Raw genomic sequence first — 16,092 nt, forward strand, 5'->3', positions numbered from 1 at the left:
CTCTACCTTTTAGTCTATTTCAATCCCCACCCCCACTAGGGCTATCTGTACCTTGCTCGTCCTACTTTCCACCCTTAATGTCACCTATTAGCATCTTTCTTAGCTAATATCACCACCGTCAACACCTCTTTGTTCTTTTGTCTGTGACATCTTTTGGTTATCTCCACCTATCACTGGCCCTGTATCCAGCTCTACTTGTCCCCCCACCCCACCTTAAACCAGGTTATATTTCACCTCTTTTCTATTTTCCCTTAGTTCTGATGAAGAGTCATTCGGACTCGAAATGTTAACTGTTTTCCTCTCTGCAGATGCTGTCAGACCTGCTGAGTTTTTCCAGGTATTTTTTTTTTTGTTGCGAACTTCTATCCTGGACTGACAGGGATGGATTTTTGAAACTCCTTTTACAGGGGGTTAGAAGGGGAGGATTTACACACAGCAAATTCAAACCAAGGGAAATGTTTGTCTCTTCTCAGTTTCTATCCTGCACTGACAATGATGGATTTTGTAATCTCCATTTACAGGATACTAGAAGATGAGATTTTGCAGGTGGGAAATTCAAACCAATCATCACATCAGAGTTTTCAAGAATCACTCGATTCATATTATCGGTCTCTGAGTCTAAGCATTGAGTTCCAGGTCATTACCGCTCACTGTGTAAAGTTTCTTCCTCATATCCCTCTCGTAGATCTTCCCAAACTCTTTAAACTGTCACCATAACCCTTTTACGATCAGTTAGTGAAAATAGCTTTTCTTTAACTATCTCATCTAAACCTCAGGACCTTCCCATCCTTCATACGTGTGGTTAATGTGCACAGACCCAGATGTTCTGTGTCCATGTCTTTGACATCATCACACATTGACAATTACATGGTGACATCACCCCGCTCCCCAGGTATTTCCTCAACTGGGAGATTTTTCTCTGACTCCAGTGCTTCTGATATCTCTCCAGCTGCAGGCTCCAGCAGGAGAGTTTAAAATTGAAAACTGTGAAATTGTTTCAGAGATGAGTATTTTCACCATTCAGCTACAACTTATAGCATAGCTTTTAGTTCTATGCTCTGTTATCTGTGAGAGGTTCCATGGCTCTGGAGCTGGTGTGACTCCTTTCCTGTGGATCTGAATCCATGTCCATCCATTGCTGTGTTTCACCTCTGCCCTCCCTGATCACCTCTCTGCCATTGTCTAACTTCCTCTGTCTCGAATAATCAGTGTATTTTAGCTCTGTTTAGGATTTTATTGTTACTCCTGCTGACCATGTCTAAATGAAGTTTCCACTGCTGCCCATCCCCTAACCATGTGCTGCTGTCTTCCCAGCTTTATCTTCCCACAGTACCTTCCACAGTCAGAAATTGTTCTTCCTGCGCTATCGTCAATTTCTCTTCCACTTCTGAACTTACAGTGAGCATCAAATTCTGCACATTTTTATCCCCTGTAATTCATTCTGCGAACCCTGAAATGTTAATTCTGTCTCTCTCCACAGATACCAGAGCCTATTGGTAATCCCCAGTTGCCTGTGGAGAAGATGATGTTTGACCTTCTTGAACCGCTGCAGTCCGTGTGGTGAAGGTGCTCCCACAATGCTGTTAGGTAAGGAGTTACAGGTTATTCACCCAGTAATGATAACTGAACTGTGATGTATGTCCAAATCGACAACAATAATTTGTGTTTATATCGCACCTTTAATGTTATATAGTTTACCAAGACATTTCACAGAAATATTGTAAAACAAGGTTTGACACGGAGCCACATGAGGCGATATTCGGGCAGGTGACCTATAGTTTGGTCAAAGAGGACGGTTTGAAGGAGCATCTTAAAGGATGAAAATGAAGTAGAGAGGCGGAGAGGTTTAGGGAGGAAATTCCAGAGCTTGGGCCTTGGAATATGACAGAATGGCAATCAGGGATGGAGCGAATAAAATCAGGAATTCAGAATTCGAGGAGCATGGATATCTTGGGGGGGGATTGTGAGGCTGGAGGAGGTTACAGAGATAGGAATGACCACAACCATGGGGGAAAACAAGGATGAGAATGTGAAAATTTAGGTGCTTCTTAAATGGGTGCCTTTAAATCATTTCTCTAGTTTGTGAACGGCTGTGGGCCAAGCACTGATCCTTGGGGTACCCCACAGCTAACAGCCTGCCATCCTGAGAATGAGACGTTTATTCCGACTCTCTGCTTCCTGTCTGTTCACCAATTGTCAATCTATAACAGTATATTACCCCAATCCCATGCACTTGAATTCTGTTTATTGACATCCTGTGCTTTGTTCACTAACTTTCTCTCTCTGTCTCTCTCTCCCAGCGCCCCCTCTCTTTTTCTGTCCGTCTGTCACATAGAATTCTCCAGCCCAGCAGGTTGTGGATGCTCCATCATTGAATATATTTCCGGCTGAGATGGAGAGATTTTTGGTCTCTCAGTGAGTCAAGGGATATGGGGAGTGGGTGGGAAAGTGGAGTTGAAGCCCAAGATCAGCCACGATCGTATTGAATGGTGGAGCAGGCTCGATGGGGTGTTAGGACTTCTCTTGTTCCTATTTCGTCTGTTCTTATAGAGGCCAGAGTCTTGTGGAGGCCCAGACCGGGTGGCAGGTTCCCTTCCCTGAGGGACATTAGTGAACCAGTTGGGTTTTTATGACAATCCAGAAGTTTTCATGGTCACTTTTTCCTCGTGCCGGCCCCACAAATTCCCAGATTCATTCAGCTCAATTTCACAACCTGCCTTTGTGTTTTTGTGGGTTCTCTCTCACTCCCTTTTTTCTGTTTTAAATCAATTTCACAGAGTATTAGAAGGGGAGGATTTGCAGTTGGGAAACTGAAACCAAACATCACATCAGGATCTGACGGAGTCGCCTAATTTATCGTAACCTGAATAACGTTGGAGGGATGGAGTCGGTGTTTGGGGAGTGGAGTTTGTAGTGGGAACTGAAGACAATGGCTTCAGCTTTCACAATATTTAAATGAAGGAAATTTCTGCTCACCCAGTATTGGGTGGTGTGTGACTTTGAAGAGAACTTTGAGGTGATGGTGTTCACACACACCTGCTACCCTGGTCCTTCTAGGTGGTGGAGGTTGATGGTTTGCAAGAACCTGATATATTTCTGTTCTATTTGTATATGTCAAGATATTCTCTCTCTTTCGCTTCTCTCTCGCCCTTCCTCTCACACTCGCACTCCTCCCACAGAGGCCAGAGTCTTGTGTAGGCCCAGACCGAGTGGCAGGTTCCCTTCCCTGAAGGACATAAGTGAAACAGTTGGGTTTTTACGACAATCCAGCAGTTTTCATGGTCACTTTTTCCTCGTGCCGGCCCCACAAATTCCCAGATTCATTCAGCTCAATTTCACAACCTGCCTTTGTGTTTTTGTGGGTTCTCTCTCACTCCCTTTTTTCTGTTTTAAATCAATTTCACAGGGTATTAGAAGGGGAGGATTTTCAGTTGGGAAACTGAAACCCAAACATCACATCAGGATCTGAACCTGAATATCATCGGATTTTGAACATGGAAGGAAAAAGCACCGTTCACAGTGGGGAGAAACCGTACACATGTTGTGTGTGTGGACGAGGCTTCAGCCGATCATCTGACCTGTCAAAACATAAATGCAGTCACAATGGAGAGAAGCCGTGGAAATGTGGGGAGTGTGAGAAGGGATTCACTCGTTCATCCAAACTCCTGAAACACCAGCGAGTTCACACTGGGAAGAGACCTTTTAAATGCACAGACTGTGGGAAGTGCTATAAAAGCTCCTGGGATCTGATGTCCCATCAACGCGTTCACACTGACGAGAGACCGTTCAGCTGCTCTCAGTGTGGGACTGGGTTCAGGTGGTCATCTGAACTCACTGCACACCAGCGCACTCACACTGGGGAGAGGTCGTTCACCTGCCCTCAGTGTGGGGTAAGATTCACTGATTCCTCCACCCTGCTGACACACCAGCAAGTTCATGAGTAACGACAGTGATTGGATTTTGCTGTTAATCACATCCAGGACTGAACTGTTTTCAATGGGGTTTGTTTCTGCTGATGTTAGTAAACCCCAACTCAGTTATAAGCCTTAATGATCTGGCTAAAAATCAAATAATTCAGCTTTGTGTTGAATGTACACTTTGTTGAGTCTTTTTAATATCTCTAGCACAAGTTAGTTCCTTTTGAAGGGCTCTCCCTCTCCCCTGTCTCCTCCATCCTCACCTCCAACAACAAGTGTGAGGATCTCATGGAGCTTCTTTGTCACTAAGATTGGGACAATCTGATCAGCTGCCTCTGCTGCTTCCCTCCCTTCCACTAGCCCACCGGGACAAACTTTCTCTAAAGTTCCTTCCTTGTCCGAGCCCTGAACCCACATCTTTCTCCAGATTCTCTCCCATCTCCCCTCCTGCCCTCTCAGTGCTCATCTTGTCCATGAGACCCACCTCCTGCTCCTGAAGTTAAATAAATCAGCGTTGTATTAAACACACAGTATGTTGAACATTTTTAATATCTTTAACACAAGTCAGTTCCTTTTGAAGGGCTCACCCTCTCCCCTGTCTCCTCCATCCTCACCTTCAACAACAAATGTGAGGAGCTCATGGAGCTTCTTTGTCACTAAGATTGAGACAATCCGATCAGCTGCCTCTGCTGCTTCCCTCCCTTCCACTAACCGACCGGGACAAACTGTCTCTAAATTTCCCCTTGTCAGAGCCCTGAACTTACATTTTTCCCCAATTTCTTTCCCCTCATGCCCTCTCAGTGCTCATCTTGTCTTCTGCTGTATTGACCCCATTCTCATTAAACTACTGATCACCCAGCTTCCCTATCTCAGCTGATATTATTAATGGCTCTCTCTCTTTTTCTTCTGGTACTGTCCCTCTCACCTTTAAATCCACTGTTATCACCTGAAAAAACACTTGACCCCACCACTCTAAAATTCCACCCCATCTCCAAACTCACTTTCCTCTGCAAAGTCCTTCGACTTCGTGTCCCCCAGAGACTTCAACCTCCATGACATCACATGTCCCCACCTGACCCCAGCTCATCTGCTGCTCAAACCCTCATCCCTGCCCTTGTTACCTTGAGACTTGATGATTCCAATACATTCCTGACCAGCTTCTCCCACCCCCACGCAGAAACATGAATCATCGAAAACTCTGCTGCCCGTGTGCTTTTTCACACCATGTCCTGTTCACCCATCACCCCTTGGCTCGCTGACATATATTGGCTCCTAGTCAAGCAATGCCTCAAGTTTAAAACTCACATCCTTGTTTTCAAATCCCTCTTGTCGCCTCGTCCCTCCCTACCCCTGTAACCTCCATCACTCAACCCTCAGAGATATATGTGCCCTTCTCATTCTGGCCTCTTGAACATCCCTGCTTTTAATTACTCCACCACTGTTGGCCATGCCTGGCATGAAGTTCTGAAATTCCCTCCCTGAACTTCTCCAGCTGTCTCTCCTGATTAAAGGTCCTTGTTAAAATCTGCCTCTCCAATGAAGGTTTTGTCCATTTTCTCTAATATGCTTTGTGACTTGATGTTAAATTTCTCTTCAGGATGCTTCTCTGAAGCACCTTGGGATGTTTTGTTACATTAAACGTGTTATATAAATACAAATTGTTACTGTTTACCTGTTTGTGCACAGTAAGATTCCACAAATAGCCATCAGACCATCAATCTTTTTTTCATATTAATTCATTCTTGGGATGTAGGCATTGCCGGCTGGGCCAGCGTTTATTGCCCATCCCAGTTGCCTTTGAGAAGGTGGTGATGAGCTGCCTTCTTGAACCGCTGCAGTCCGTGTGGTGTAGGTACACCTACAGTGCTGTTAGGGAGGGAGTTTCAGGATTTTGACCCAACAGTGAAGGAATTTCCAAGTCAGGATGGTGGGTAGCTTGGAAGGGAACTTCCAGGTGGTGGCGTTCACATGTATCTATTGTCCTTGTCCTTCTAGATGGTAGTGGTCATGGGTTTGGAAGATACCATCTAAGGGGGCTAGGTGAGTTCCTGAAGTGCATCTTGTAGATGGTATGCACTGCTGCTACTATGCATCATTGGTGGAGCGAGTGAATGTTTGTGGATGGGGTGCCAATCAGCAAGCTGATTTGTCCTAGATGGTGTCAAGCTTCTTGAGAGTTGTTGGAGTTGCACTCATCCAGGCAAGTGGGGAGTATTCCATCACACTCCTGACTTGTGGCTTGTAGATGGTGGACAGGTTTTGGGGAGTCAGGAGGTGAGTTACTCGTCGCAGGATTCCTAGCCTATGACCTGCTCTTGTAGCCACAGTATTTTTATGGCTGGTCCAGTTCAGTTTCTAGTCAATGGAACCCCCGAGGATATTAATAGTGGGGAATTCAGTGATGGTAATGCCATTGATTGTCAAGGGGCGATGGTTGGATTCTCTCTTGTTGGGAGATGGTAATTGCCTGGCACTTGTGTGGTGTGGATGTTACTTGCCACTTGTCAGCACAAGCCTGGATATTGTCCAGGTCTTGCTGCATTTTGACATGGACTGCTTCAGGATCTGAGGAGTCACAAATGGTGCTGAACATTGTGCAATCATCAGTGAACATCACCACTTCTGACCTTATGTTGGAAGGAAGGTCATTGATGAAGCAGCTGAAGATGGTTGGGCTTAGGACACTACCCTGAGGAACTCCTGCAGCTGAGATGACTGACCTCCAACAACTACAACATCTTCCTTTGTGCTAGGTATGACTCCAACCAGTGGAGAGTTTCCCCCGACTCCCATTGAATCTAGTTTTGCTCGGGCTCCTTGATGCCACACTCGGTCAAAGACTGCCTTGATATCAAACCAGCCACTCTCACCTCATCTCTGGAGTTCAGCTCTTTTTTCCATGTTGAACCAAGGCTGTAACGAGGTCAGGAGCTGAGTGGCCCCAGCGGAAACCAAACTCGGCGTCAGTGAGCAGGTTATTGCTAAGCAAGTGCTGCTTGATAGCACTATTGATGACCCCTTCCATCACTTTACTGATGATCGAAAGCAGACTGATGGGGCAGTAATTGGCCGGGTTGAATTTGTCCGGCTTTTTGTGTAGAGGACATACCTGGGCAATCTTCCACATAGCCGGGTAGATGCCAGTGTTGTAGCTGTATTGGAACAGCTTGGCTAGGGGTGCGGCCAGTTCTGGAGCACAAGTCTTCAGTACTAATACTGGAATATTGTCAGGGCCCATTGACTTTGCAGTGTCCAGCGCCTTCAGCCGTTTCTAGGTATCACGTGGAGTGAATCGAATTGGCTGAAGACTGGCAGCTGTGATGCTGGGAACCTCCGGAGGAGGCCGAGATGGACCGTCCGCTCAGCACTTCTGGCTGAAGGTTGTTGCAAATGGTTCAGCCTTATATTTTGCCCTCTTGTGCTGAGCTCCTCCATCATCGAGGATGGGGATAGTTTGGGAGCCTCATCATCCAATTAGTTGCTTAATTGTCCACCACTATTCACGACTGGATGTGGCAGGACTGTTGAGCTTAGATCCGTTGACTTTGGAGAAAGGAATGGAGTTGGTAGCTCAGCAATGAAAATAATGTGTTCAGTCTTGCCAATATTGAATTGGAAGAAATTTCTGCACATCCACCACTGGATATCAGACAAACAGTCTGATAATTTAACAAAAGTGGAGAAGTGGAGAGAGGTGGTGGTGAGGTAGAGCTGGGCACTGTCAGTGTATATGTGATAACTGACACTGTGTTTTCAGATGATGTTGCTGTGGGGAGCATGTTGATGAGAAATAGGAGGAGGCCAAGGCTGGATCCTTTGGGGACACCAGAGGTAACTGTGGGAGTGGGAAGGGAAGACATTCCAAGTGATTCTCTGACTATGGTTAGATAGAGAAGAATGGAACCAGGAGAGAGCAGCCCCACCCAGCTGGACGACAGTGGAGAGGTGTTGGAGCAGAATGCTGTGGTCAAGCTTGTCAAAGGCTGCAGACAGGTCGAGAAGGGATAGTTTCCCTTTGTCACAGTCACATAGGATGTAGTTGGTGGCTTTGATCAGAGCTGTTTCAGTCCAGTGGCAGGGCAGAAACCTGACTGGAGGGATTCAAACAGGGAGTTCTGGGAAAGCTGGGCACAGATTTGGGAGGTGACAACATGTTCAAGAGGAGAGGGAGGTTGGAGATTGGGCAATAGTTTGCAAGGATGATGTGGTCAAGGGTTTGATTTTTGAGACAAGCGTGATGATGGCAGATTTGAGGGAGAGATCAACAGTACGTGAAGAGAGAGAACTGGGCTAGTGGAAGGGAGGGAAGCAGCAGAGGCAGCTGATCGGATTGTCTCAATCTTAGTGACAAAGAAGCTCCATGAGCTCCTCACACTTGTTGGAAGTGAGGATGGAGGAGAGAGGGGAGAGGGAGAGACCTTCAAAAGGAACTAACTTGCATTAGAAATAGTAAAAAGATTCAACGCACTGTATTTAACACAAAGCTGATTTATTTTACTTCTGTCCAAAATATGAACCACTATATCTGTCCTGGAGCTTACCTACTTCAGCAGAAACATACCCCAATGAAGATGGTTCAGTCTTCGATGTGACTGACAGTAAAATCCCATCACTGTAGTGACCTGTGAACTCGCTGATGTCTGTGTAGGTTGGATGATTGAGTGAATCCTTTCCCACAATCAGAGCAGGTGAACGGCCTCTCCCCAGTGTGAACTCGCTGGTGGACAATGAGTTCAGATGATCGCCTGAATCCAGCCCCACACTGAGAGCACCTGAACGGTCTCTCATCACTGTGAACACGTTGATGTGTAATTAGGTTCCTGGAACTTTTACAGCACTTCCCACAGTCTGGGCATTTGAAAGATCTCTTTCCTGTGTGAACTCGCTGGTGTGTCAGAAGGCTGGATGACTGAATGAATCCCTTCCCACACTCGGAGCAGGTGAACGGTCTCTCCCCAGTGTGACTGCGCTGATGCTTAGTGAGGTCAGATGATCGCCTGAACCCAGTTTCGCAGTGACAGCACCTGAATGGTCTCTCGTCAGTGTGAACACGTTGATGGGACATCAGTTCTCCGGAACTTTTAAAGTACTTTACGCAGTCTGCACATTTAAAAGGTCTCTCGTCTGTGTGACTTAGCTGGTGTTTGAGCAGGTGGGATGACTGAGCGAATCCTTTGCCACACTCAGAGCAGGTGAACGGCCTTTCCCCAGTGTGACTGCGCCGATGAATTTCCAGCTCAGATGGACACGTGAATCCCTTCCCACAGTCCCCACATTTCCACAGTTTCTCCCCAGTGTGACTGCGCTTGTGTTTTGACAAAGCGAATGATCGGCTGAAGCCTCGTCCACACACAGAACACGTGTACAGTTTCTCCCCACTATGAATGGTGCTTTTTCCTTCCATGTTCAAAATCCGATCATATTCAGGTTACGATAAATTGGGTGACTCCGTCAGATCCTGATGTGATGTTTGGTTTCAGTTTCCCGACTGCAAATCCTCCCCTTCTATTCGCCTCTGAAATTGATTTAAAATGAGAGTGAGAGAGAACCCACAATAACACAAAGGCAGGTTGTGAAATTGAGCTGAATGAATCTGGGAATTTGTGGGGCCGGCACTAGGAAAAAGTGACCATGAAAACTGCTGGATTGTCATAAAAACCCAACTGGTTCACTAATGTCCTTCAGGGAAGGGAAGCCGCTATTCACTCTGTGCCCACTCAAGACTCCTCCATAAATTTGAAAGTTGAGCCTGAACACCATGGTCTGTGTCATTTATATAGGTTCAGGAGAGCAGGAGTCCTCACAGCGACTCCTGGGGATCTCCACTATAAACTTTATTCCAGTCTGAAAAAATCCATTAACCACGACTTGCTGTTTCCTATACCCAGCCAGTTTTGTACCCATGTTGCTACTGTCCCTTTTATTCCATGAGCTAACTCTGCTCATGTCTGCTGTGCGGCACATTCTCTAATTCCATTCGGAAGTCCATGTACACCACATTAACAGCAGCATCCTCATCACCCACTCTGTTACCTCTCCAAATACCTTAAGCAAGTTTATTAAACACAATTTTCCCTTAACAATTCCATGCTGGTGTTCCTGACTTAACCCACATTTGCTTACATGACTATTAATTTTGTCCCGAGTTGAGAAGGGGTAACACATGCACATGGATAGAGGATTAGTTAGCTAACAGGAAGCAGAAGAGGGAAACTGGGTTTTTTTCAGGCTGGCAAGATGTGACGAGTGGAGTTCCACAGGGGCCTCAACTATTTACAATCTATATCAATGGCTTGGATGAAGGGACTGAATGTATGGTTGCTAAATTTGCTGATGACACAAAGATTGGCAGGAAAGTGAGTTGTGAAAAGGACCTAAGGAGCCTGCAAGGGGATAGAGATGATTAGGTGAGTAGGCAAAAATTTGGCAGATGGAGTATAACGTGGGGAAATGTGAACTTGTCCACTTTGGTAGGAAGCATAGAAAAACAGCATATTATATAAATGGAGAGAGATTGCAGAACTCTTAGATACAGAGGGATCTGGGTGTCCTGGTACATGAATCAGGAAATGTTAGTATTCAGGTACAGCAAGTGATTAGGAAGTCAAATGGTGTTGTTTTATTGCAAGGGAATGGAATATAAAAGTGGATGACTGAGTGAATCCCTTCCCACACTTGGAACAGGTGAATGGTCTCTCCCCAGTATGAACTCGCTGGTGTCTCAGCAAGTCAGATGACTGAGTGAATCCCTTCCCACACTTGGAGCAGGTGCACTCCAGTGTGAGCACATTGGTCTTTAGTGAGTTGGTTTCATTGACAGGTTCCACAGTGAGAGCACCTGAAAGGTCTCACGTCAGTGTGAACACATTGATGGGACATCAGCTCCCCAGAACTTTTAAAGCACTTCCTGCAGTCTGGGCATTTAAAATATCTCTTGTTAATGTGAACTCATTGATGGGACTTCAGGTCTTTGGAACTTATATAGCACTTCCGGTAGTTTGGACAACTAAACGGTCTCTCTGCCCTGTGAACTCGCTGATGCTTCAGCAGATTGGATGAGAGACTGAGTTTCTTCCCACACTGGGAGTAGATGAATGGCCTCTCCCCAGTGTAAGTGCATCGATCTGCTTCCAGCTCAAACGGGTAATTGAATCCCTTCCCACAATCCCCACATTTCGATAGTTTCTCTCAGCTGTAACTGCAGATTTGTTTTGACAGGCCAGATGATCAGCTGAAGCCTCGTCCACACACAGAACATGTGTACCGTTTCTCCCCACTGTGAACAGTGCTTTTTCCTTCCATGTTCAAAATCTGATGATATTGAGGTTACGATAAATTGGGCGGCACTGTCAGAACCTGATGTGATGTTTGGTTTCAGTTTCCCAACTGCAAATCCTCCTCTTCTAATACCCTGTGGAATTGATTTAAAACAGAAAAAAGGGAGAGAGAGAGAACCCACAAAAACACCAAGGCAGGTTGTGAAATTGTGCTGAATGAATCTGGAAATTTTGGGCCGGCAAACTGCTGGATTGTCATAAAAACCCAACTGGTTCAAAAATGTCCTTCAGGGAAGGGAACCTGACACCCGGTCTGGGTGTACACAAGACTCTGGACCTTCTGGGAGGAGGGGAAGAGAGCAAGAATGAGAGAGGTGGTAGAGGCACCCGGTAAAGCAGGGGGATTTTATATTTCTAGAACTCAACCAGAACTTGGACAGAATCTTCCGAACCCTCAACCTCCACACACTAGAAGATCTAGGGTAGCAGGTGTATGTGAACACCGTCACCTCCAAGTTACACACTGTCCTGACTTGTCTGACATCCTGGATGAACAGAAATTTCCGCCATTTAAATATTGGGAAGACTTAAGCCATTGTCTTCAGTCCTCGCTACAAACTCCACTCCCTAGCCACCGACTCCATCTCACTCCCTGACAACTGTCTGAGACTGAACCAGACTGTTCACAGCCATGGTGAAATATTTCACCCTAAGATGAGCTTCCAACCACAGATCCACATCATCACCAAGACCGCCTATTTCCACCTCAGTAACATCGCCCGACTCCAGTCCAGTCTCAACTCATCTGCTGCTGAAACTCTATTCCATTCCTTTGTAATCTCCTCCAGTCTCACAGTCCCCCCCAGAGATCTTCACTTTCTCTAATCCGGATTGCTGACAATTCCTAACTCTTTTTTTGTCACAGCTGCTGCCCATTGCCCCCTAAAAGGATGGCGGACGCGCATGCGCACTGCTGCCCATTGCCACTATAACGTTGGCGTCCGCGCATGCGCACAAACGCGTCCCAAAAAGATGGAGGCCATCAATCGGATCTGATATCGTGACAGACGCCGCCGTCGCCAAAACGGAGCAAACGCAGGGTCGGAAGCTTCCTATTCGCGGTTTGAGGCCTGAGTGTATATTTCTGAAGGCGTCCCACCCGCTCGCCGGTTCCAATCGCCTTCACCTGCCCGCTGGGTCGACTCTGCTTCCGCTCTCCTCCCTGATCCGACCCGACAGCGACTCTCCTCCCTGCACCGCAACTGCGCATGCTCCGGCCACAACTTGACAATGCGCATGCTCCGCCCACAACATGGCACTGCGCATGCTCTGGCCACAGACTGGCGCCGCGCCTGCGCAATGATCTTCCGCAGTGAAGATAGAGCATATTCTGCCTATCTGTGAATGCTGGTTAACTGCAGCGCCATTAAACCATGACATTGTTAAAAACAAAATCATATTCCGAGCTCCGATTATGATTGGCGCCAACCATATATTATTATTATTTCAATTGATACAGCCAGCAAGTGCATGGGAGTGGTTCCTGCCACCTGGTCTTTGTCCCTACCTGAGGAGAGAGAGAGGGAGACGGGACAAGGTGAAGACGAAGGATTTGAGACATCAGCAACACAACCAGAATTTTTATGGAACTTCCAAACCCTAAGGTTTACGCCACGTAGAAGGAGAAAGATAGCAGATGCTGGGGAACACCCTTATCCCCATCTTTCCATCTCAGTCACACACCTTGTCTTGTGCATATTCTCACTGCTCCTTTATCGCTGAGTGAAAATGGTGGATCTCAGGATTTTACGTCATGACCTTGTGGGAGCACCTTCACTAGACAGTGGGTCAAGGAGAAGGTGGCGCATCATTTCCTGCACAAAGACTAACTGGGGATGCGCAATATATTTAATAGACTTGCTACCAATGCCCACACACCAAGAATGAAAAGCCTGTACAGAAATATTTGTTTCTAAAACAAAACTCCTTTTATATTGGTTGGGGGGGGTCGGTGTTTGTTTACTAATTTTATATTTGATGCGTGAGGGCAGGTGTTTGGGGTCGTTTCTTCAACAAACTTATTTCCCAAGAATCTAACAGAAAATGTTTGAAATACTCAGCTGCTCAGGAAACAACTGTGGAGAGAGAGAAAGAGTCAACCTTTCAGGCCTTTGTTAGGGTTCAACTGGGGGGTACGGGGAAAGAGGGGGAGTGGGATGAACTGGGTTGGTCTTTGAGCTGGTACAGACTTGATAGGCTGAATAACCTCTGTCGGTCCTGTATTCTCGGATCCTGACACTGCTGGACCTTCCACAATCTCCTGTTTTCATGTGGTTCTTGCTGCTGCCGCTCACCCGCATGGGAGGCTGGTTTGTGTATCACTCCATTTACTGAGATTGTGTTAAACTAACTGCAGCTCCTCAACCAGCTTCCTCTTTCCTGATCAGACATCGGCTGCTTTTTTCTTTTCTAAGACCACTAACTGTCAAAGCAGTATATACTTGAAAAAAATTCTATTTATCTGCCACATGGAATCTGACTCATTTTCTCCTCTTCAATTAGTTTTTGGTTTCTCTCTCTTTTATTCTCTCTCTCTCTCGCTCTATCCATCTATCCCTTTAGCCTATCACTATGTTCCTCCCTCTATGCCATCCAACTCCAAAATCTCCCATAACTAACCAAGGGCTCTCTGTGACCATTTCTACTTCCTGTACAGACACACTCTGACCACACCATTTCTTGCTCATTCACATTTCTGTTCATTTACAGACCCTCACTGACAAGTCACATTGCTGTTCTGTTACAGACTCTCCCTGACAAGTCGCATGAGCTGCTCAGTTACAGACTCTCCCTGACAAGTCGCATTGTTGTTTATTTACAGACCCACCCTGACAAATCACGTTGTTGTTCATTAACAGACCCACCCTGACAAGTCACATTGCTGTTGAGTTCCAAACCCTCCTTGACAATTCACATTGCTGTTCATTTACAAGTCCCTCACTGACAAGTCACATTGCTGTTCATTAACAGACTCTCCTTCAAACGTCACAATTTCTCCTCCATTTACAGATGTTCTCTGACTGGTTCCAATTTCTTCTCCATTTACAGGCGCTCCATAATCAGTCAAAAATTCCCCTTGATGTTTGTGAATGGGAACAGTTTAAAGGGAGTAGAGGGCCAGAACAGTAAAGAGATGGGTAAATCAGTAGATTTGAGAGTCCAGTGTCAATAATTTTAGTACCTTTTTAAGAAACACAAGCTGAGCAGATTCTCTGTCCTCTACCGTATATTATATTGATCCATCAATCAGAGTAAATATGCATGTCCCGTGTGTCCACAGTCACTTACACGAGGTCAGCCCGCTGGATGGAACCTCGGGCACTCTGAGCTTGATCTCCGGTGTCTCCAGTCCCGACTGCCCCCTTACATCAGTGTCCCCTCACTTTTATAACCTGTGGTGATGCAGCTCTGGCCCCTGAATCTTCTTTGGCTTCTCTGCTGCGTTTTGGCAGGAAGTGAGGAAAAGACAGCTGGAATTTCTCTAATCTGTGATTTACAAGGAGACATTCCCTGGTTCCCAGCAGTTACTTTTCTTCAGGAATTTTCTCATTCTCCCTAAACTACCTTGCCCACTGTTAATTCTGTTATTTCTGATAGTTACACAATTATAGGCATAAACATCACACATTATAATCTGATCTATTCTGTTCCTCACTCTGGTTTCAGTTTATATTGTGGTTAATAACAGACAAACTCTGAACTTTTCCCTGATCTGATTCGAGTTTCCAAAGAGCTGATTCTGTGCAATGGAATGTCTTATCAGTGTTGCTGTGGTGACCTGTCTGCAGTGAACAGCCTATTTGAGTTTCTAATTCAGACTAAACTTCTCTATCCCATAACACACATTATATCAGAGAATTTACCTCAAAGTATTTTAGCCATGTTACAAGGGGTTCAGATACACAGATCTTTAAGTTTGAAGGGCAAGTTTAAAATGCTGTTTGAACCTGTTACTCCACTTTTCCTTATGAAATTAACTTGTAAATCATTGGTTAAGCTGCATTTAGAATATTGAGTCAAATCCTGGGCATCTTATAACAGGAATGATGTTAAGGCCATGGAGAGGGTGCAGGGGAGATTCACAGATGACACCATGGATGAGAGCCTCCAGCTAAAAAGGGATCCATTCGGCCCATTGTGCCTTTGACAGCTCTTTGGAAGAGCGATCTGAATAGTCACTCCCCTACTGATTCCCCGTGGCCTTGTCAATGTTTTCCTTCAAGCATTTCTCCAATTCCCTTTTGAAAGATACTGTTGAACCCGCTCCCACCAAACTTTCAGACAGTGTATTCCAGATGATAACAACTGACTGTGGAATGAAATGTTTTCTCATGGTGACCTGTCTGCTGTGAAGCTCCTGCTTGAGTTTCTAACTTAATTACAATTTCTCTTTCCCATGAGGAGAGACTGGAGAAACTGGGGGTCTTTTCATTAGAACTAAGCAAGATGAGAGAAGATGTGAGAAAGGAGTTCAAAACCGGATCAAGGACATAATCCAAAATATTCCAGACGCTCCTTGTCCTTCAGGATCTGTGTCCAGGGGGAAACTGATGGTTTTATCTCATCATCATTGAGGTCAACAACTACTGTCAGACTCAAACACTCTCCAATCAAATACAGCACGGATTAGGTACAGAGTAAACCCATCAGCCTGTCCCCCGGATACAGATACCGAGGGACAGGGAGTATCCGGGACAATGACATTTCTCACTCAGTAAGGTAGAAATTGACCCTGTATCTCTCCCCATTAATCCTGAGCTCCACACAGCTTGAATCCTCCTCCTGTTTCCCTCCCTGTAACAGCACTGAGCTAAAGCCAGCCCATAATGAGCAGGGCT

At 45.8% G+C, this 16,092-nt stretch overlaps 1 protein-coding gene across 3 annotated transcripts in view; it reads right to left on the reverse strand.

Moving 5' to 3' along the window:
* Positions 1–8,398: 8,398 nt before the first annotated feature.
* The window catches only part of LOC144698328 (uncharacterized), a 694,970-nt gene continuing 687,276 nt past the window's right edge, over positions 8,399–16,092 (reverse strand). For all 3 annotated transcript variants that reach the window (XM_078570285.1, XM_078570286.1, XM_078570284.1), the window contains one exon: positions 8,399–9,430. In XM_078570285.1, the coding sequence (XP_078426411.1) occupies positions 8,527–9,321 (795 nt within the window). In that variant the 5' untranslated portion in view covers positions 9,322–9,430 and the 3' untranslated portion in view covers positions 8,399–8,526. The remainder of the gene's footprint in view (positions 9,431–16,092) is intronic.

The sequence above is a fragment of the Cetorhinus maximus genome, chromosome 23 (genome assembly GCF_964194155.1).
Source record: "Cetorhinus maximus chromosome 23, sCetMax3.hap1.1, whole genome shotgun sequence".
Taxonomy (NCBI): Eukaryota; Metazoa; Chordata; class Chondrichthyes; order Lamniformes; family Cetorhinidae; genus Cetorhinus; species Cetorhinus maximus.